General features: G+C 29.9%; 1 protein-coding gene across 1 annotated transcript; it reads right to left on the bottom strand.

The window, feature by feature from the left end:
• Positions 1-4,568: 4,568 nt before the first annotated feature.
• On the bottom strand, positions 4,569-6,095 carry LOC129961835 (uncharacterized). Its single transcript, XM_056075416.1, has 2 exons — positions 6,013-6,095; positions 4,569-5,420 (listed from the first exon to the last, which is right to left on the bottom strand). The coding sequence occupies exons 1-2, from the start codon at positions 6,028-6,030 to the stop codon at positions 5,016-5,018; spliced, it is 423 nt and encodes a 140-aa protein (XP_055931391.1). The 5' UTR covers positions 6,031-6,095; the 3' UTR covers positions 4,569-5,015.
• Between the last annotated feature and the right edge of the window lie 17,460 nt (positions 6,096-23,555).

The raw sequence follows: 23,555 nt of genomic DNA, 5'->3' as shown, positions 1-23,555 counted from the left end.
TTTAATGTATTATGTTAATATTTTATTATGTTGAAAAATTATGCTTATTTGATTATTAATTGAAATTAAATGTCTGCTCCAATGCTAAAATTTTATGTAATGTAAGAAATTAATCCTACGCACTCGGATGTCTCCTCTCGGTAATATTCAAAACGTTGCATCATTTTAACCGTTTCTTTTTAAAACTTGATTCTTAAAAATGTCTACAGAATGATATAAAGATGTTGAAAATTTTTTTGGTAAAAATCAAATAAAAATATTTTGCATATTTTTATTTTAAGGAGCAATAAGAAAGTCCTTGCATTTGGTGAATATCTATGCATTAAATTGCATTTCGACGCACGAAGGGTTAAATATCGTTTTTAAACTAGGTTTTTTAAATAGAATTTTGATGATTTATTATCATTTAAAATGCTAGATATACTATATTTTAAATATACTGAACGTGTATTAAAATTAACATCACAAAAAGAGTGTAGCTATTATCTATTAAATCTACTTTGTTATGCCTAAAGTTCTTCATGTCTAAGAACTTTAGATAACTAGTACTAATATTTGAAAATGTATATTTTGTTAAAGAAAATATTCTCGGAATTAAGTTTGATATCGTCATCAAATGTGTTTTTCGCACGTTAATCTTCATTTTTTAGTATACTTTCGGCTATTAATGTTCGATTGTTTGTATGTGAAATAAAATTTTCAGACCTATTTTCTGACCAGTGTTTTTTCCTTCTAAATCGTAAAATGTATCTTTTGATGGCAGCAAGTTTTAATAATTAATTGTTATGCATTTAAAATAACTATGACCGAGTTTCTATATTGTTGTTTTCCTTATCTATACACAGTAATTGGCAATTTAAATATTCATCGAATCGAATTTTCTTTGAAGAGAAGCGAAACCTTTTTAGCTTTAATTAGTCGAGATCGGTTATATCCTTACATTTATAAAACTTACCACTCTTTATAAAATTGAGATATGATATATTCATACGGTTTTAATAATTTTTCTCCAAAAGTGTACTAATTAATCCAAATGAGAATGTAAAAGAGTATTATGCGAAAGTGTCCCGAATTCCATTAAATTTTCTATTACATTTTGATGGAAAATTAATAATTCCATTAAATTATTTTCCATTAAATTTTAATAAAAAATTATTTTAACTAATAATTCCATTAAATTTCAATGAAAAATTCTATTTTAATTAATAATTCCATTAAATTATTTTCTTTTAAATTTTAATGGATTGTCACAACTATAAGATGTAAATTACACGAGCATCTATAAATTAGATGCGAAAGGTAATTTTTATATGCTTCATCTGAAATTGTTAATATTTTAACAAATCCTAAAAATAAATGCTTATAATTATATGTAAGTAAATATATATGGTAATCTTAAGGAATACAAATAGGAACTGTCATTAAAAATTCTTAAAAATCCATGTTGTATCTCTTTCAGAGGAAATTTTTTATTTAGTCTAAGCTAATTTTCTTGCGTACCATGTCAAAAAATAAGCAAATATTCTTTAAACGTCAAGGTTATAGTGTATATGAAAATTCAAATAGTTTAATCCTTGGCTTTTTTTTATAATCATGCTTAAAATAATTTGATAAGTGATCGGATATCCGATCTTGGTCATGGAATATGAATTTTATATATAAACGGCGAATCGTTTAATAATAATTTTATAGAAGGCAAATTTCTGATGATAGCAGTGAAAATATCACCATCCCTCTGCCACATACTATTATTAGCAAGTGCGTATTTAAATGGGAATTATTGGCGAATGCTGTTGTAATTGTCATATCGCAAAAAATATAAAACCATTAATAAAAATCAATGTTTTAATTTTCAGGTCCATATAATTATTACGAATTATAAGCATTTCTTATTTTTATCTATTGATTAAGATCAAAAGTTTCAGTTGAATATTGAAATTATAAACTATAGCTGCAAAAGTAAGATAGAAAAAAAGTGCGAGCTGGCGAGACAGAATTTTTAAGCAAAGTGTGAAATGGAATTGCCAAATTCTACATGTAAAAAAAGAAAAACGAACTGTGCAATTACATTAAATGCATAACAATTTAAGGGCAACTGTATTAAGAATTTGAAAACGTGTTAAGGATAGTCAAAGTGAATAGTAATTTTGATTCTTTGAAAAAACAAAACAGTGTTTGGAAGTAAAAAGATTATGGAGAAAAAAATTGAAAAACTTATAGATGTTACAGTGAAAATCCGAAATCAGTGAAAACGCGAATTAAGTAGAGAAAACGCGTTTTAACTGACAGCCTTGGGGAAAACCCTCATTATTCGTGTTTTGATTGATTTGTTAAATATTATAATTTAATCCAAAATTATTGTATTAAACTATACTTACTATTACAATGTTCAAGAAAAAAAAACCCATCATTGAAGAAAAAAATACTTTACTTGAATATTGTTTAATACAATACCGTTACTACAAATTACTTATTTCGACATGGTAAACTGCTGTGGCACTTAGAATTGCAAAGAGAACCATTTTTTTTTAAATACAGAAACATCTTTTTGAAGAATAATTTTTTTACAAGAACAGCGGGTGAGCCCTTGTCCAATTCCTACGGTTCTCTTTCTTGCTACTGTTCTCGGTGAAATGTCCTGAGCCAAGAAAATTTGCGGCATTACATCGAATTGATATCTCAAAATCAGTGAATAAATTTGATTTTTGCATCAAATTTGTACCTTGATAGACTACTGTATAAATACTTATAGAGCTAATATAAGTAATAACCATATATTTAATGAATCAATATTGAACTAATTAAGTTTAAATATTATTTCTAACTGTTACAGTTTGTTTAGAACTGTATCTTTCGTGCCAATTTTACACATGCCATTCCAATTTTCCACAAGACATTCAGGTGTCATCCTCGTCATTTGACCGCAGCTCAAAATTACAAGGCCCCTTCCAAAATACCTCTAGTGCTGCATTAAAACGGTGAAATTAATATAACTAAACTAAATTAGCTTAATAATCATAAATACTAAATGAACCAATGAAAAAAAATTATAACTTTAATTTAACTCATTTGTTTCATGTTCAAAAAGTTAAATAAAGATTCGATCTTCACATCACTTCCTGAAGTACTGAAATTTAAAAATCACCAGTTAATGGGTTAACTTAGTTAAAATTTATATTCCATATCAATGGTGCTACTAATAGGATAATTAAAATTAAAAAGGATTGTAAGATACAGTAATACCTATAATAATGAATTTAATTGAAGGAGAAAATAATTAAAATTAGTTTTATAGACTTTTTAGTATTTTAATAGAAAAACGATTTTTAAAAACTGTTTTAATTAAAATTTGTGTGCTTGTAGAAAGAGAAATATGTAATTTTTTAATTAGAATTTTGTGCATATTAGCATAATTAATGTAATGAAATTGATCAACATAATTAATATGATATGTAATTATAATATTATTTAATTATTATTAATGTGATTATTCGACGATTATAATGTTTTTGTAAACATTACATATAAAGAAGTAAAATAAGATATCGGTCACATTTGGTTCATATTTCTGATAGAGGTTCATAGGAATAAGCGCGAAATAATGGAAGATTATTTTTCAGATACAATATCATTATCTAAAAAGAGAAAATGTCCATGAAAAACGACAATTAAATATTTAACTAGCGTTCTTTCACATGAAGAAAAAATTAAAAAAGCTTCATTTACGCAATTTTATTTTATATAGAATCATTTGTTACTCGCATAAAATGAGAATTGATATTTCGAAAATGCTATCGGATATTGAAAAGTAGAAAAATATAAATATTTATCTATTGTAAAAATTAACAATACAATTTCTACATCATATAAAATTTCATTACAAAACTGTCCAATTATACAGTCGAATCCTTTTCTACAATTTCAAATTAACTCTCAAATATTCCTCAAGGTTTTTAACCGCATGCAATTAAAAAAAGTCATTTAATTAAACAATTAATATCTTTAGATATTTAACAGCCCATAAATTGGATTTAAGGAATTGAAATTAAGGAAGTTTTATGAATCACTTGCTTAGATTACAATATATAAAAAAGTCAAAAGGAAAGGAATTTTTAAATAAAAATGTATTACTTTGCAATAAAATTGAAAATGTTATCACCTTATACTGAACATATTTTTTTTTCAAGTATACACTCGATGAAAGAACTGCTTTGAAATGAAATGAATCTTATTCTGAAGTTCATTTATTATTTTTACATACTGATTATTTGCACAATTGAAATCAATATATGGCAGTTTTCATTCATTTATAATTTTTTTTCCAATTTGAGAATTTCTACCAAAGAACTCTCTCTAAAAATTAGAAGATATTTCAAAATGCATTCGTAGCAATGAAAAAAGAGGCATTTAATTGTGATTGCTTTTTATTTATTTTAAAATATCCTCTTAAGTTTGTGCACAATGTACGTAAGTTATTCTAATAAATTTAGTTTTTAGTTTTTAGTTGAAATTTTATTTTTGACAAATAAAAATGGTAAAATACATACAAAAATACATACGGTAAAATACATATACAAGTGCCGACTTATTTATAAGAGCCATTGAGTTTGGAAGCATACCATGCAGAATATATAGCAAATGCCAGAAATAGATTTTCAATTTTAACTTAAAGATATAGGTTATTTCTTTCACGTTCATTTTCAAACTAAATCTGTAATATTTGGAGACAGCGTAAGAATAATAGATAAAGAAATATTAAATTGGATCAATATTCTAAAAATTACCTTTTATAATACCAAAGAGTTTACATGTTTGAATAGAATATCCAGCTCGTTGATTCACTAGAAATAATTGCAACTTTGCTTCCTTTTAAGTTGGCATTTAATAATACTTAAACAAAGCACTGAAAATCCTCTTTTCAGTTTTGATTTAGATATTATTCACATTTCAGATGAAACCCACAGTTGATAAATGACTGTAGCATCAATAATTGAAATATAGAAGCAGAACTCTGGTTATATTTTGGAAAATAGAACGATACTCGGACCATAACTAGCAGTTGTTGCAAGTTGGTGTTTTCTCCTTGGATGGCAACCGGAGATTCCTAAACAGAATATGACATTTACTTTCCCATTGCTTAGGCGGCACAGATCTTCAGTGGCTACCAATGGTTTAAAATCCCTGTGTATTTCCTGACCACGTTGTACGCCAGTCGTCGAAGACTTGATTGTCTCACCCAAAGAATGAAAGGAGTCATTTAGAAGAATCATACTGTAACTTACATTGACTGATCCGGCTTGGTTATCCATTCTTTTTACATTTAAAAGACAAGATACATTGTCGACGGCATCCATCTTTTCAAATTCCATCAAAATCTTCCATTTAGTTCGCAACTTATGGCACTTTGATTTGTAGTTTTGCTGGAAAACAAATGGATCTCTGTTAAGGTAGTTTTCTAAGGTAAAATTGTATTCAATTTCATGAATATATTTTCCTTCTGTTTCATGAATCTCGATTGGGAGCCGTTTATCATTAGGAGCCATGTTTAAGTTTTGAATTTATCACTATAGTTTCTTCCTTATAAAAGGTTATTAGACATATATTTTAATGAATATAAAAGCTTTGTTTAGTGAAAACTAAAAAAAAAAATACTACATAAAAATAAACAAAATACTAAATACAAAGTTAAGGGTTTAGATAAAGGAATTTTGAAAATACTCTTTTCACTTCAAACTCTAAAAGAGCACGTATACTCATATTGAAATGAGTTAACTTTATAAGCTTAATTTAAAAATATTAAAATCCCATTTTGAAGCAACACAAAGACTATACCACCTAGATATAGAAGTTAGACACTAGATTCGGGTCTCGAACTTATAGATGGTACAAGGCACCCCCGTAGCATTTAATTTCATGGTATCACATTTTAAAGCAAATCAAGGACGTTTAAGGTATGGATTGAATAATTTTGAACCACGGCTAAATAAGAGTACGGCATCTGAACTATCATACCTCTCTAAACCTTCGCATCCTGCCAATGAGAGGATATCTGACTCACAGAATCAGATTTAATTTGAACTCGGTTCATATGCCGGGAGATCATATTAGCCGAAGGGCTCTCGGTTATTTAACCTTATGCCTCGAAGCCGATATCTGAAGTCAAGGCTATCATAGACTTTATTTGATCAGAATTACATCCTTCTATCAAGCAACACTGCCGTTTTGTGATTAACCTCTTAACTATGAGGCATGGACAGTCTTGCACTGGCTACTACCTGCACAAGACCTTAAAAATTCGTATCTTATTCCCTAAATCATCATGACTCATCAACGTGCAGATAGTATCCTGTAAAATGGATATTGAGGCTTCTTTTTTTACTAATACATTATGATGGTATTATACTGGATTATAAATATATTATAAATAGGCTTTTACCAACGCTATGCAATATAGTTACATATTATACATCTGGTGATAGTTGCAAATGTAGGTTTTTGACAGGAATCTAGCACTTTTACTGAATCTGGTTTTGAGAATCCGTGTTTTTGACATTTTTTTTCAGACCGTTTCACACTACATTTTCGCATGAAACTTCATTAGTTGTCAAAAAGGTCAGATATTGATTTTGATTGATTTAAGTCATTACGTTTATGAGTCATCGCTTTTCCATGCATGAGAAAATATGGGCCGACAGATGGTCAACCGCTTAACTGATATGATTTAAAATTTGATATGAATCTCTATTTTAGAGGCTAAACCTGTGTACCAAATTTTATTTGTATAGATCTTTTAGATTTTAATTAATGAGTTCATTTGTACTCAGGCAGTCGGATAAATAAATTTTTTCTGAACTGAGTTTGATCAATGTTGGATAGAACCCTAGAAATTTGTTTAAAAGACGGTATATGAAATTTCTTTTGCCTACCTCAAAGGGTTTCCGAGTTATCTCTGTTATAGATAGACGGCCATAATGCCAAATAGTTTATCAGACAGAACGTCCGATACGAAGAGTTTCATTAAAATCTCAAATTTAAGTTTTTTCACTATTACAATATCATCTCTATACTTCGTATACGATAAAACAAAAATGTATTATTGCATACTGAAGCAACCATAGGTAGTGTTTATATTGCTATTGAACAATTCAGTATTTATTGCAAAATAAATAATAAAAAAGTATAGATATTATACAAACACTATACAAATCTAGGTTTGCTATCAAGTCATATTATTATAAAGCTTTGAAGTTTTTAGTAAGCGCCAAAAGCTTGTATTAGTCAGCAGGAACTGCATTATCTGTGTTTCAAACGTATTTGAAGAAATGAACTACCTTTTGCAAATATCTTTCTTTCAATTAAATGCAAACAATAATATTTTATGATATAAAGTACGAATTTATCGTTTGATTTTTCATTCACATTGGAAGTTAAAAATTGCCTATTTTTCTTAATTAATATTGAAACTAAGATTTTATCTTATGTGCATTTAAATACTTCAATTACATGTATTAATTGGAACAAAAGAATATTTATTATTAGTTTTTTTAAAAGTATTCTTCGGCACTTGTATATTAACTGCATGCCATTGGCAAACTTTAGGTTTGACCTCATGTCATTAACGAACATAGTCAATAGAATATCATGGTATCTTTTTTGATATTTTTTGGCGATGATTCGCTTTTAGTTGATTAATAAATGTACCCATACCTGGCATAATGGTGTTTTTTTTATCACAATATTTTTTTAATACAGTATAATCTCAATAATGTGGTCGACATCAAACCAAAGAACCATCAAATTAACAAAAGCTCCGGAATAGCGAGGGCCATTTAAAACATATTAAGAACTAATAAACACATTCGAGAAATTTTTAAATTAATTTTTAAGCTTTGTTTCACAATGTTGCCATTAAATTTTTTATTCCTTTATTATTTCTAATTGGTTTTATTCAAGCTTTTATTCTTTACACCACATACATTTAAATGATTTTAAACTATGGATATAAAAGAAAAAAAATAGAATTTTTATTCTTTTTTTTAACAGGCAACATAAATTGATTATGTTAGACTCTAACTCGGTTCTTAACTTCTCGGTCTCGGTTCGTTAGACTCGGTTCTTAACCTATGGGTCGCGACCCAAAATTGGGTCGCGCTGAGTCGAACCAAAAAAGTTAGTAATACACCAAATTTCAGACATTTTAGAAATGACGACTTGAATAAATATCAACAATCGAAAATGAATGCGATTAACAAGATCAAAAAATATCAGCTGATTAAAAAGCGAGAGCAAAAAAAGTACGTGTGATGATAATAGCGGTGAGAACTAAATGGAGAAATCCTGAAATAGATATAAGGTGTTCCTTGACAAGCATTCAACCGAGGTTTGAAGATCTTTCAAAATGTATTCAAGCACAAGGTTCTCATTAAAACTGTATGACTTGCATTTAAAATTTAAAAGACTTAACATATGTATTGATATTTCTTTCTTTTTTTTTTTTAGGAATAAGTTAAAATGTCAATTATTTTCAAAAAGTTATAAATATATTTTAATTTGGTCAATAAAAATTATTAAAAACACTTGATTATTAATTAAGTTTTCCTTGGATCGAAAAGTACTTTTGTTTATCTTTATTATTAAAAAAATAAATAAAAAAATTGTAAGTTAAAAAAATCATCATCGTAGGATTGAAGATTTTTTTAAAAATACGATCTAAAATAAAGCAATGAAAAATTTTGACTGTTTCTCAAATATTTCTCAAATTTGGGTCGCGGCTTAAAAAGGTTAAGAACCACTGTGTTAGAGACATGATGATAGAAAATTAGGACTTGGAAATCCCTTTTTAGCAACTAACTTTGAAGCAATTTCAGTTACTGAATACTTTAAATATATAAGTTGTTTGTCTTAAGGAGACGCTAATTTGGCTAATTGGATTGACTTTTCTCTCATCAATATTAAGGAAGTTATAGAGAAATGAAAATTTCAACCCCTTACCCTTTCCACCCCCTTTAAGTTAGATGGACCATTTACGAACTCGTATGAGATTTTTACATTTCGAACAACATGTCTTTTAAATGAAGGATGATTTTGGGTTCTAGGGTTCATGATTGTTTAAGAACTGCAGAAAGTTTCTCTAAAACTTGTCAGGAGAATCATTGCAATATGAAACATCCTATAGAAATCTACCTTAAAAATTGTCATTTTTTTTTCTTGATAACTTCAAAGCTTATTATTACACAAAATCATTTTTGCTCCATTTCATTACTTGAACAATCAGGTGTCAGTTGTGAGAATTTTTTTGATCTACTTTAACAAAAATATTTTTAACTATATTTAAATATATATATATATATATATATATATATATATATATATATATATATATATATATATATAAATAAATTATATATATATATATATATATATCCTCGTCTTTGTGATTAGATTTAATTATATTGCGATTTATTTATTTTCTTTTTGTATTCATGCTATTGCTGCCATAGAATTAAGAATAATACTTAAAAATAATACTATCATAGACTTGTTTGGAATTCTTTCAGTAAATTCTGTAATCTAAATGTATAGATTACAGAATTGTCATAGAATACCATGACTGATACAATCAAGCGAGACGAAACAAGTCTAAAACATCATCGATGTTTCTAATTACATGTTCGAATATCTGATAATTTTCTTCCTCTTTATTGCAAATATTGAACACAAATTTTAAATAATACATGAACCAGTGTAGAAATTTCTATTTATAATTATATATAGCATCTATCCGTTACTTCTGTTTGACTTCAGAATTGTATCGAAATGTCTTCAAACTCATTTCAACTCCTTTATTAAAAAAATCATTTGTTTTGGTCGGATTCAAGTAGTACTTTTAATAGCCTTTAACTATCACAACTTCCAAACATTGTTCATTATTTTAAACTGGTCAACATTCATCTCTTTCTCATACTTGGTAAACAGGTTTCGCTTTAAAAGAGTTACATTTTCATATCAACATTATTGCTTTCTGTGTAAATAAACTGACTACATATTGATTCGAGTTTCGTCTTATTGCACCCAGAGGCTGAAAAGACATCTAGTTTGAACAAAATTCTGTCGGATATTAAAATTTCGATATGCGTATTTTAAATCTTCCTCCGATAGTAATCTTGAATATTTGATATTTCAAATAGGGAGCGTTTTCTATTCATTGCAGCATTCTACTCAATTTCTGTACTAGTGTAAGTTTAAGGAAGATTCATACTTTCAATTACCCATTTTCTTGTTTTAGTTATTTTACTAAAATAAACTCTCTTTGGAAAGTAAACATATCTACTTTTCCAGGCTTAGATATGAAACGTAAAGGAGTTTCGCCTCTCTCACCAATGTGATTGTTTAAAGTTTTAGGATGGATTTCCCGTGAAGTTTCAAATTCGTGAGTTTTATGCCACGGCTAGTGACCAAGCGCTGGCTTAATATATAATGGGAGAATCCGTCTTCTTTCCTCGTCATTCTGAGAATGGCATCAATTATTTAGTTGTGTGAAAAGTTGATGTTTGTATCATTAATAGGGGCAATGTTTGATATATTCCAAGTAAAATACATCAAAAGTTAAAAAATGTCACCCATAACTATTTGAGCATTCTTTTTTTCTTCCTGGTCCAAATGCTATTTGTCTTTGAATCTTAAAGCAGATCAACTGCTAGACTTATATCATTACCAACACATTATCTCAAAGGGATTTTTTTTTTAATCTGTTGTCTGTATATTTGTCATCTTTTCATCAGCTGCCAATTTTGTAACACGGGATATGCTAAAAATAAAATAAGTTATTCTTACTACATGTTTTTTATTTTCACTAGGTTGTCCTTTGAGGTTTCCCGGCTCCAATTCATTTTTCTTTTCGAAATCTTTGGATTTTGATGAATTGGGTCCTATTTTTCGTAAATTTTCTTTGCGCGTTCTGAAGGATAACTCGGATTTTAATCCTTTAGCTTATATAAACAAAATTATCTACTGTTCGTTTCACTATCCTGAGACAATCACTTTTCGACGACTCTATCTGACTGGGGGGGGGGTGAGATACGGAAGGATGAGCGCATTTCGGAGTTCTCGCTCATTCTTTGATCTTGATTCCTGCCCTATTGGATACTGCTTCATTCAACTTTTTTCATGTGTATGTCAGTATCGCGTGATTATTTTATTTTCATTTAGTCAACGAATAATACGAGTTTATTTTATCGTTAAATTTAAACATCTCCTCCTTTCATCTTTCCTCTCCCCTTCATTTTGATGATTTAAACTCTTCCCAACGCATGCACAAGAGCGCGGAGGGTTTCAGAATCAGTTGGCAAAAAATATGATAGATTCCACAAATTATGATGAAGGAAATACATCTCTATCTTATCACTGAGAAATGACAGATGTGCAATGGCCTCGCACGGATTTTTTCTTTTAAGGATGGAAATAAATAAACATGATGAGTGGGCAATGTTAGATATTCTTTTTGGTGCAGAGGCTATATTTGACTGTTGTGCCAAGTATATGGTGACGAAACTAGACGTTACAGTGCTAGTCAAAATTTTTTAAAAACATACTTGTACGCAGAAAGGTAAAATCTGATGAAATTTAAAAGTTCATATGAATCAACATTTAAACCTCCGAAAGAAGATTAAGTCACATAATAATGCCAATTAAAAAAATTACAAAACTTTTTCAGGTTTCAAAAATATAAAATTAACTAAAAATATAAAAAATTATTATTATAATTCAAAAATATAAGACAAGAAAAAAAAAGGATAGGGAAATATTCTAAAAGTTTTAATTTCAATTTCATTATAAAGGAAAAAATATTTTAATCATTTAAAAAGATGCTTTTCTAAAGGTGGGTTTTTACACTCAGCCAGTTATAATATTCCAGAAAAATCACGCATGCGCAGAAACAGCGGAGGATAGCAAGACAAGTTTTTGCTACTGTTCAGTTTCTGCGCGTACGCGGTCTTACTAAATGGCTTGTAGCTGGCTGAGTGCAAGCACATCTTAAGTATTTGACACACACTGGAGTATTTGATATCCATTATAAAAAATTTAAAAATTGATCCATAGGAATAAGTCATCTTTTCTTTATTTCTATTAAAAGTAACCTTGTCAGGGAAGGTAGTAAATTGTGTTATTTTACTGATCAGAAACTGGTAGTATTTCTTCAATAATTTCAGCTGGATCATAATTTGTTGTTTCTTATTCAGGATAATTTTCAATATTCTTAATGATTGACTGATTTATAGAGATGGATTCACAATCGGAAAATGATTTAATATTGTCAACAGCATTTTTTATATTTCGTTGCCTGAGTTAAAATAGCTTACATTATCATCCAATACTGTGATAAGCTTTGAGGCTTGAAGTAATAATTTCGTCCCAAATGTTTGGGGACATTCATTTCATTTTTGATCAGAGTTTCAGGATGAGATTGTTTTTTGCACTTTCATTTTTGCAACAATTTAGAAATCAAGATCTTGTGATATAGGTACATCTTGATATTAAGTGAAGTTATCTGACGGATCGATATTGTTTCTTGAAATAATGAAGAAGTTGAGGATATAGATTTCGTATTATGAGGAACTGAGAAATTTTAACAGTACGCATGGCACATATGTTTAGGGAATATCTTACCAATCTTTATGAATTATTTTTTCCTGAAGAGATCTTTTTAATGATAGATAAATAATTGGTTCTAGGTGTGGGATTTTGGGTTTTAACCATACACTTAGATTCAAGGCATAACATTTTATTCTTAGCTTTTTCAACCATTAACAACTTTTGAAATTGCTCTTGATAGTGCTATACACTTTTCGGCTGCAGTACACTGAGATCGTCCGTGATTTGCATTCATATAGCGTGCAAGTGCCTCATGGAAGGAGGACATAGAATGGCCAAATCTTTGACATTTGGAAATAGGAAGGTATTTTGTAAAAATATGTGTGGTAATATCAGATGCTCCTGCTTCTTCGACGTGTTCTGAAATTTTTGGAGAATGAAAAATTTGGATGATGTGTCTCAATGATCTGTCTGGTCTTTCATATGGAAATGCGACGGAAATCAGTTACTCTCTGATTTTTTAACATTTGAATTATTACATCCGTCGAAGCATTTGTCGATTCCCTGCATGATATGACTGTTCTCGAAGAATTTAATGATATATAAGGGATAATTAACATTGGTGGTAATCCATTGGCTCAGTTTTTCCTGGCTTACGAGATTGGATTTCAAAGAGTTAATCATGGCGAACGAAGTTCTGGAAATGATGCAACATCACCAAATATAAATGATTACGTTCTGTTTAGCTAAAACTAGTGACCTAGCTGCAAATGTCTCAATTCTGCAAGACACTCTTTTAATGATAAAAAAAAGAACCAAAGGAAGGAATGACATGAATTCTTTATGGTGCTCACTAAAAAGAGCATATTTACGTTTTCCCATATGATAGTGGAAAAAAATTCGTGCCGAACGACACCGCTCATCACGGAGCCCAACTGCTCTGAAAGGTTTCAGCCTTGGAGATTTACTTTGTTGCTATTTGAAGCCTATACTCTCACAATCCCCTGAAGAGGAAGTGATCCTCCTTAACACCAAACCCGTGAGATCGACCCCATTCGCTTGAACTCTAATAGAATAACCACTCAAGTGGCTAGAAACCAACCAATTGATATGCTGGCGATCACAGAGTGAACCACACATCTAATAGGTCTGCCATGGATGGTCAATACGTGTGGCGTTTTGGCCATCAATTAGAAGCAAGATGCAAATTGAGCAATGCTAGGTTCTCTTGGTGAGCTCCCTTGCTTGCCATCGAGGGACGGAAGAGTCATAAATAAAGCAAAAAGGAAGAGAGGAGGGGGTAAATTGAACGGGAGTAAAGATGGGAATCTCGGAATCGAGACCCAAGTATCCACTAATAGAAGGTGGATTCCTGATGAAGGTTAACATGATCTTTAAATATCACATTTATGAACTGATATAGTTTTTACTAATTAATTCAAACACTGAAAAATACAGCGCACTAAAAAAAAATCTGGGTCTCTTAGATTTATCTTTCATTTTAGATATAATCCGCGATTCCACAGAATATCAAGTATTGTTTTTTCACAAACGTGAGAGTATGGTGCCTTGCCACATTCTAATAAGTCAAATGTCCTACCGGAGATAAATTTTCTCAGTTCGGGATAACTACTAATACTTGTTCTATTAAAATTTTGATGTTAAATAATTATCTTGTTGTTGTTAAAACAGTTTCATTTTTTTAAAACTCTCAGCATTTAAGTGGGAAGGTCTCTCCGGTACCCACAAGATAACTTTCTTCAAAGATCAAAGATATAGATTCTTACGAATATTTAAAACATTTTAAGAAAATGCAATAGTTAATAATGACAAAAATTACTTATATATTTACATTGATAAAAAACCTATAACATACATAGTAAAATTCTTAAAAGCAACACTTTCAAAAAGTTATGGAAAAGAATTTTTTGAATTTGTTTCATTTATCAAATACGAGATTCTTACATATTTTTCCTTTTGTATGTATCGTTCGATTTCGTACTAGAAGGGGGAAAAAAACGTATTTCACAAAATAGTTTTATTTAACATTCATTGAAATAGCGAGAAAGTTTTATGGAAGGTCGATATACAAGGAAATAGTACATACACAATATAACGCAGAAAATTTTCAATTTATCAAAATGATCGATGAAATGTTTTAATTAAAGACGAGACACTTTTATTGATACCAAAGATATTACATATGATGGCTTTGACGAACTTAATGTTATGAAGCAGTGAATATAGATAAATGTTATTTCTTAAATAATAAATCTGTTATTCTTGTGGGTCACCTAAGTAACACCAAAACTTCCAAATTTTTATTTGTAAAACGTAGAAAAACAGATTGTGTTGAAAACATTATGCAATAATTGCTTATTAAATTTAAATGCTAGTAAGAATTTTTTTTCATGTAAAATTGTTCATTCATTGAATAAAATGCGCACCATAACATTAAAAATTTTACCTTAGAAATTGAAAACTATTTCTTACAATGAAATTCTAAAGCATTTTTACATTAAAAGAATGATTCATGCTTTCTTTTTTTTCATTCTTTAAAATGTCCTAACATGCAAATCTTATTAAAGACTATCGATTCTTCCTAAAACTATTAGAAGGGGAAATGGCACATTTATCTTCGTTAAAACGTTTCGCTTCATCAAATGTATAATTTAAAAATCAAGTATCATACAGAACTGACAAACAATGCTTCGGCATTCCAGAAAGCAAATTCTAGAAATACTGCAGTATCTATATTATAAGATCTAGAATTCATCATTAGCTTATAACATATATAGCCTTATTAGAAAAACTGCTAAAGTTTCGTTTATCAAGAGAAAATTGTTCAATCTAAAATGAGTAACTAATTTTTCAGTGTCTCGATGTGGCCACCTTTTAATTTTGTTGATAAAACCACATAAAATACCAAGCTTGGATTTATCTACCTTTAGACAAATCCAAAGCATGTATGAATAAGTTTTCAAATGTTTTTTTAAAGATTTAAAATGAAAATGATTACGCATTCTCCGTTTAAGATTTTACGTAAAATCAGCATTGCTTAAAGATTCTGGAGCACATAAAAATTAAGAAGACTTTATTCGAAACAAATATAGTATGAAAAATCAAAACATATTTAACACACAGTTTCATACCACAATTTTTAAGAAAACACCATTTTTTTTTCAAATATCTCTATTCATGACAATTGAAGACAGCTAAAGTGAATTTCACGTCTAAACTTCCATTATTTAAAATTGACGAGGTTTCGGATTGCAAAAGTGGTTCTATATTCTTCCGGAAATCCCAGCCTTTTTCTATGTCGGACGTTGAAACGTCCAAGACTTCTGTGCATTCAAGAGTGGAGACATTATGAAGCACCAAGTTGAAATTTACCATCACTTTTACATCTTCATCATCAGTTCTACTTATACATACAATGCTTGAAACAGGATCACTGGGATTAAACTTCTGAAATAATATCCAAATTGTCCATTCGGTTCTGAATCTTGTACATAATATTTTGTACTCTTTTATGAAGTCCAACGAAATAATATCACGATAATTGTTCACGGTGAAACTGAATTCAATTATATGGCAGTTTTCACCGATAGTTTCAACGATTGGTTGGTCATCAATAGAAGCCATTTAAAAATCTTCAGTGCATTCCTTTTCAAAACTGACGAGTATATATATTTATATAAATAGTTTTTCAACAAAATTGGAATGGTTAAATAAAAGCAGGATTTATCCAAAGCGATTCATTTGTAGCTGAAGCATAATTTAATGTATATATTTTCATTTCACTTCCTATGTAGAATGTCTTAATATTTCTTAGGAAGAAAAAGTGATCGAGATGGCCTGGTGGTAAATGTCTCGGCATCGGAACACAACGGTTTCAGATTCGAGATCTGATTCCACCGAAGAACCATCGTGTAAGCTATTCTGGTGCACTTTAAATTCCTCGGGGTCAAAAGTCTTCCTGCTGGTATGTGCGGAAATTAGAACAAGGGGCTTGCCCGCTCAGGGGTCATCCTCGTCATCTGACCGAGGTTCAAAATGACGAGGTCCGTTCCAAACAGCCCTAGTGTTGTTTTAAAACGGGATGTTAAGATATTTGAACTGAACTTTGAAAGAAAAAATGACTAAAATAATTTTTAGTAATAAATTTATTTGAAAAATGCATTACAAATAATATTTAAAAATAATTTACATACATTAATAGAAGCATATAGCAATTTGTAATATATGAACTTCGCATTCTCAAGTTACCATCATCATTCGCTAATACCGGGTTTAAACTTGGCCAGTTATAAAACGGCAAGTAGGGAGCACCTACGTAGAAAGGGAGTGATTTATGTTTGCCACAATTTCATAAGATACAATCAAGCTTTACATGCTTGGCCTTAAATTGCCGTTTTGGTGTCTCTGAATTTTTCTTTTTCACTATGCATCGTATTAAAATGATGGATATTTACACAACGAAACATGGTAAAACAAACAAACAAAAATGGTCAATATACCCAAATTTAGAAAACTGTAGAAAAGAAATAGCAAATAAAATGAAAAAAAAAAACATCGCATCCTAAAGCACAAAGGCAAAAAATGTCGAAATTAATCTATGATAATCGATCAATTTTTTTTCACGCCACACAAAACCCGTCAAATTCTACAAACGCATGCACAATGAGAAAAAAAATACAATATAGCTGTATGTTGTTATCCCGTCGAGAAAATTACTTGCCGTCGACTGAACAGCATTTTTCAGCCTTTCTACGCATGCGTTGCCTTCTTGCCGTCTTAAACTGGCCGAGTGTAAAACTGCTATTAGTTACATATTAGAGCCATCGTCCAATTTGAAGTCCCGCTACAGCGCTGCACAATTTTTAATACAGATAATTTTACTTGGCTTGGTAGCGTTCTTTCTTAAAGCTGCACTAGGATTATTTTAAGCTAAATATTATAATTTTGGATTCAGCTGACTGAGCTGAGCACATCAAATTCAAATAATGACAATGAAAATTGAATGCCACGAATACGACATTGTGCTATCATTCCTCTTGCTATACTGAGACTCTCAAACACTCCGTGATTTTCAAAGTTTAGGACACATTTTATTTCGTCTCAAGTGTACACATAAAATAGCTTAGTAGTAAGATCTTGAGTTCGAATCTCCTTTGAATAAATGGTTTCAGTGTATGTCAAGTTCATGTATGTCGATTTTTCATGTTGGTATAACGTAGAACTTTTGTAAAATGCGCATTCGCTCATATATCTTCCCCACCTTCCTATATTATGATTCAAAGATATGAGTTCAATTCCCAAATAGTCCGCATTTTACCTCAAAACGGTATATTAACCCTTTGACTACACATTTATTTGAAACAACTTTTGTATTTGAAGCGCATTTAATTTTTTGAACATCTGAAAGCAGTAGCTTTTACCTTAGAATTTCTTTCTTTCTTATTATTCAGAAAATATAACGTATGATACTGAGATAACTTAAGCTAATTAGAATTACAAAAAATAAATAAATAAAAAGAAAGAAAAGAAAAACGGAAACATAAATTCAAACAAATGCGGAATATTCTTATACTTCTAATGCACCCAAAGGGTTAATGTAAATAAAACAGAGTTAATAGAAAAAACTTCAGTGAATAAGGGCTAGAACTTGCTGTCTTTTGACCCCAAAGCAAAGGTCATCATAAGCGACCATGATCCTCCTATTCTTTTGAAATTCGTTAAATTTAATAGAAACTGACGATTCCGTAAATTTTTATTAAGCTCCATTTTTACTGTGTCATCCTGACCACTTATAATTATAATAAGCTCTGTTGAATTTAAATGTTACACACAGCCATGCATATAATGCTAATATTGGGAAACATCCTTTATGATACTCTTAAAATCAAACTCCTTTAACAGTAGTGCTTTTCGTTCGACTTTCTTGCACACTCTGCATCGTCTATTACAGAGAATCGACTTTGCATTTTATGATCTCTTCCGTTGGATCAATTGAATCAAGCTTTTCGGATCTTAAAATCTCAGGTAAATCTATTTGTTGTAACTTGCTGCGTTTCTGATTTGCTGAAATTGAAATTGCATACACATAACTAGAGAGACAAAGCATCCATAGAATAGATTTAAAATCTACAATTTAGAGATAAAAAGTCATAACATATCATTTGATTTGCTTTTTCTGTTTTTGAGTTATATGCAGACAAAATCTTAAAAAAAAAAAAAAAAAAAAAAAAAAATGTTTCTTTTGATCTACAGGGATTTTAATTACCGAGATAGTTGGTATGGAAGGTCGATTTTGGTATTTATTTTTAATTATTGAACATTATGCATTCCGTATAAGAAAAAATAAAAAATATAACTCATCATATTTGAAGAAAGCACATGAAGGAAGTTAACTACTACGGCACAATCACTTCAGGATCAGAATAAATTAATTGTCTGAATAACCATTAAATTAACTATTTATTCTTGGATTTTTTTATTTAGTTATTAATATAGTCAAGATAATGGATTGTGCATTTTGAAAGAACTTCTTATTCAATTTATTTTATAAAAAATGCATTCTAAAATTCATGTATCTAGCTTACTATAATTTTGAATTACTGCATTCATAAACATTTGGAAAAATACAATGATGCCTTTAGTCCAAAGTGAGCTGCGGACCTATAATTCTGGTGAAAAGCATTGACCAGATATTATTCTTTTAGCCATTTGGATTTCAAAATTATGTTGATATTCATTTGACGAATACTACCTAAATCTGACAATTTTTGCATAAAGCCCTCATATTAAATTTCCCTTATCTAGCAAAGTATTTCTGAGAGACCAACAAAGCTATACTGACAATTCAAAACATGAATTTTCTGAACTTAAAGAGGTCCAAATATGGAGATCGAAATTTCGATGTCGAATTTTTGACTATTACTGTGCCTTATTTCTGCACGCTTTTCGAGTGAGAAAAATAAAAATAACGATTCACAACTAATCTCATAAAATTTAAACACTTTTCTTTATTTCCAACAGTTTTTAAAATATTTGTTTTCTGCCAATAATTTGAAAAAAATATATATCCTGGCTTATTTATTAACTAGATCAAAATATTTTGTCACTAAACTGCCAAAAATATTTGCATTAAACATTCCATTTTTATATATTTAAAATAGAAAGCCCCTAAACCCAGTCCTTCTATACTAATCATGGTCACATTGCGTCAATTTTAATTTCATATGAATCCTCATGACTCGATATATATCATTAATGTTCGCCTATTCCTAATCTTCCAGTTTCAAGGGAAATCTAAAAACTTTTATTTTTATAACCCATATTTTACAGGAAAAAATCATGAAAATCCTAAGCGTTTTACCAATTTTTCCTAGTTAGCATTCCATTTGAAAACTCATGAGCAGTTAACTATTGCGACCTCTTCTGAAAATGCGTATCTAATTTGAGTCGCAAAAAATTAGCGATTCCACTACTTATTACTTCTGGCGAATAAACACGTCATAATAAGCAAAATGTTGTTCTTTTTCCATGAAAACAACTCTTCAAAAACAGTTAAATGATTAAAAACGTCAATAACTGTCGCTTCTTCCATTCTATATTTCAATTTTTAGAATATAAAATTGGGTCTCAACAATGGAGCCGATTTTTCTCTAATTAATTTTGCCATTTTGCTTAAATATTTACTAGATATAGGATTCACAACACTTGATTGAATCATTTCTAGTCAAGAAGAATTGTCATGAAAAGTAGAAAAAAATACATGAATGGAATTGAATTATTGAAATTTGATGGGTTCATCATCCTATACAGGCCACTATATTTGTTATCGTACATCGGACCTGATAAGTTTGCGAGTGGAGGGAAATTTGGAACGATGGATTTTTATATTCAATTAAAATAAAGCCTATTAATAGCAGAGAAAAATTTTAAATAGATAAGTTACAGCATCAAAAATAATTTATAAAATTAGTTATCGAACAATAAGATAACTAATTAAGTCGAGAGTTATTTTAAGTTTAGTTTAATTATATTAACGTACCTTTTTTAAAGCTACACTAGGGCTATTTTAGGACGGACCTCGTAATTTAGAACCGAGGTCAGATGACGAAAACGACACCGGAGCTAGCACCTCCCTCTCCAAACTTTCACATCACACCAGCGGAAGGATGTTTGGAATCGACGGTTTTAACTTGCACCAGACCCGTTTACACGGTTGTTCCTCGGTAGAATCGGGTCTCGAATCAGAAACACTCTGGTTGCGAAGGTGAGACCTTACCACCAGGCCAATGCGGCTCTTGAGTAATTTTAAGAAACCAATTTGTAAAAAAAATTCCTTTTATTTATATGGGCATGTTGGAATTGACTGGAGTAAGTGTTACACAATTTGACTGGAGTGAGTTCTACACTAAAGAAAATATCTGAAAAGAATTTCCTATCCATATCTTCATTACTTTTTGAAAAAAAAATCTTTCTATCTGTCCGAGTAAAGTATAAAACTTGGCGTATTGTGTCAACGTACAAGAAAGTAAAAGGTAAAATACTCCAACCAGGAACGTGAACTTATGTTTTTATATCTTCTACTTAAATCAAATGTATACAAATCAAATATATATTCTATTCTAATGATTGATTTTTGCGACTTACGAAAATGTAAATGATTGAATCTAAGATTTCTTAGAAATAAGCATCAAGTTCGTATAATTTCAGGTATTTTGTTTTAAAGTAGATATTTTCTGTAACACATTTAGTACTGTTTTGCAAATAAATAAAAAAAACAGTTACATTAAAACTAAAAACAACATTTTATTTTTTAAATGATACAAATACCATATAAATTATCATGCTATACAAAGATTGTTACAAAGCTTCCATTCCCCCCCCCCCGATTAGCAGAATACATTTATGATACAGCAATGGAACACTGAAATAATAATAATAATAAACTTTTGAAAATCTTCCTACGCTTGTCCCACAAAATGGAATACATTTTCTAAAATATATATTGAAAAATTAAAATTTTACTATTTAATCGTACATTTTTTTGAAATTACAGTAATAAGCACCTTAATGTTGAATAATATAGTTCCAATTTTAACCTTAAAGAATGTTAATTATTTCAATATTTCTAATTCGCACTTATAACGTATTCTACAGCAATAACCTATCGATGTTCAAAACCTCGAAGGAAATGAATTCTTCTTCATGAAATTCAGTATATCAATATTTAAAATTAATGCATAATATGAAAGTTTTCTTATTAACGTGATTATTTTGATCTCAATAACAAATTCCTATCATAATTTATTGATTTATCAAAACTAAATCTTTCACCCGTCAACTATTACGGCTCCAATATCCAGTGTCAATTAACCACTTAAACTTCTTAAGAAAAGAAACAGGGCACTATTATTAACAAACAAATCCGGAATCCTCTGACATTTCATTTCGATTTCTTGCTAGAAAGACAAACAAAAATCTTAACAAAATTTTGTGAGATGAAAATATTTTCAATGCTGCTTCCCAATAAGAAATAGCCATCAGATTTTCCGCATCGGGAACGTGAAAACAAAATTGATGGACATTGAAAAGATTCATCAGTACAAATGAAAATCCCATGGATATTAAGTAGAAGTTACATATTAGAACACAGCATTTGATTCAATCCTTTATCCCACTTATTTCCCAATAAATGACATGAGCCAACTTGAAAAACAAATTTTACTTTCAATTTTCGGTCATATAGAAGAATAAAAGTTTCGTGGGGAATAACTTCATCAAAATTTGTAAATAACTGCTGACCGCATGACATTTCAGTCGTTGGTAAGCACAATGGGCCACACAAAGAATTCATGCAGCTATCGAAGATTGAGAGACTGCAATTTGCATTCACTGTCCACCCTTTATTATCAATTCTTTGAAAACCCACATAAACCGAAACACTTTCTTTAACCGGAAGCAGTTTTTCAAATACAACACAAATTTCCCATGTGGTTTGGAAAACATGGCACTCTATTTTCTGATATCTTCTGAAAAAGAATTTGCGTGACTGATCAAAATTGTGCACAGTGAAGTCAATATGAATTTCATGTCTATAAGGAAAATTTAGTTCATAATAACCATCTAGTTCAATAGTATCATCCATTGTAAAAATTGCAGACATACAATTAAATATGAGACGGATGAATTTCAAATTTGCTGCTGAACAAAGTATACTTAAGAAGTAAACAAATGAGCCAATAAATGTTGCCAATTGTTATTATATGCGGTGGACAAAAGTTACAGTGAATGTAAAAGATTTCGCTGTATATCTTCATGATTTCATAAATCGATATCTTTTTAATTCGACATAGTGTAAAAATGTGTGAGATTCGTAATACTCGCCCTGAACTATGGCCTTCTGGTAGGAACGGAAAGGGAATTGAAACTTATCGAAAAGCTGACTTGTCAAGAATCCTGCCATATTGATAGTTAAGAAAATACTGACAAAAAGCCCCCTAAAAATTCTTAGTCAACAATATTTATAAATCCAATTATAATTTTTAAGTATTTTATTATTTCATATTCATGTTGTATTATTTTTCTGTTTCTTCCATTTTTCATTTTATTATATTTTTCATTATCTACCATTTCATTCTATTGTTTGAACTATCCGAAGAACCTTAATGTAAAGTAGTCAGATGCCGGCTTTCGGTATTGTTCTTTATGGCATGCGATTTTATTTGATGGTTTCGCATCGGATCTGTTGCTTTGCAGCTGTTCATCTTTTCCTGTTTGCACGGATTTGGATCTTGTACTATGGCATCGGGGGTTTGTTCTACTTGATACTGCCATCTAGTAAGTCTGACAGTAAAGTTTATGTTTAGTTATATTAACGTCCCTTTTTAAAGCAACACTAGTGCTATTTCGAGATGGACCTCGTAATTTTGAACCTTGGTCAGATGATG

This window comes from Argiope bruennichi, chromosome 2 (genome assembly GCF_947563725.1).
Source record: "Argiope bruennichi chromosome 2, qqArgBrue1.1, whole genome shotgun sequence".
Taxonomy (NCBI): domain Eukaryota; kingdom Metazoa; phylum Arthropoda; class Arachnida; order Araneae; family Araneidae; genus Argiope; species Argiope bruennichi.
The sequence above is the reverse complement of the archived record's forward strand: the minus strand, read 5'-3'. Positions and strand labels throughout refer to the sequence as shown.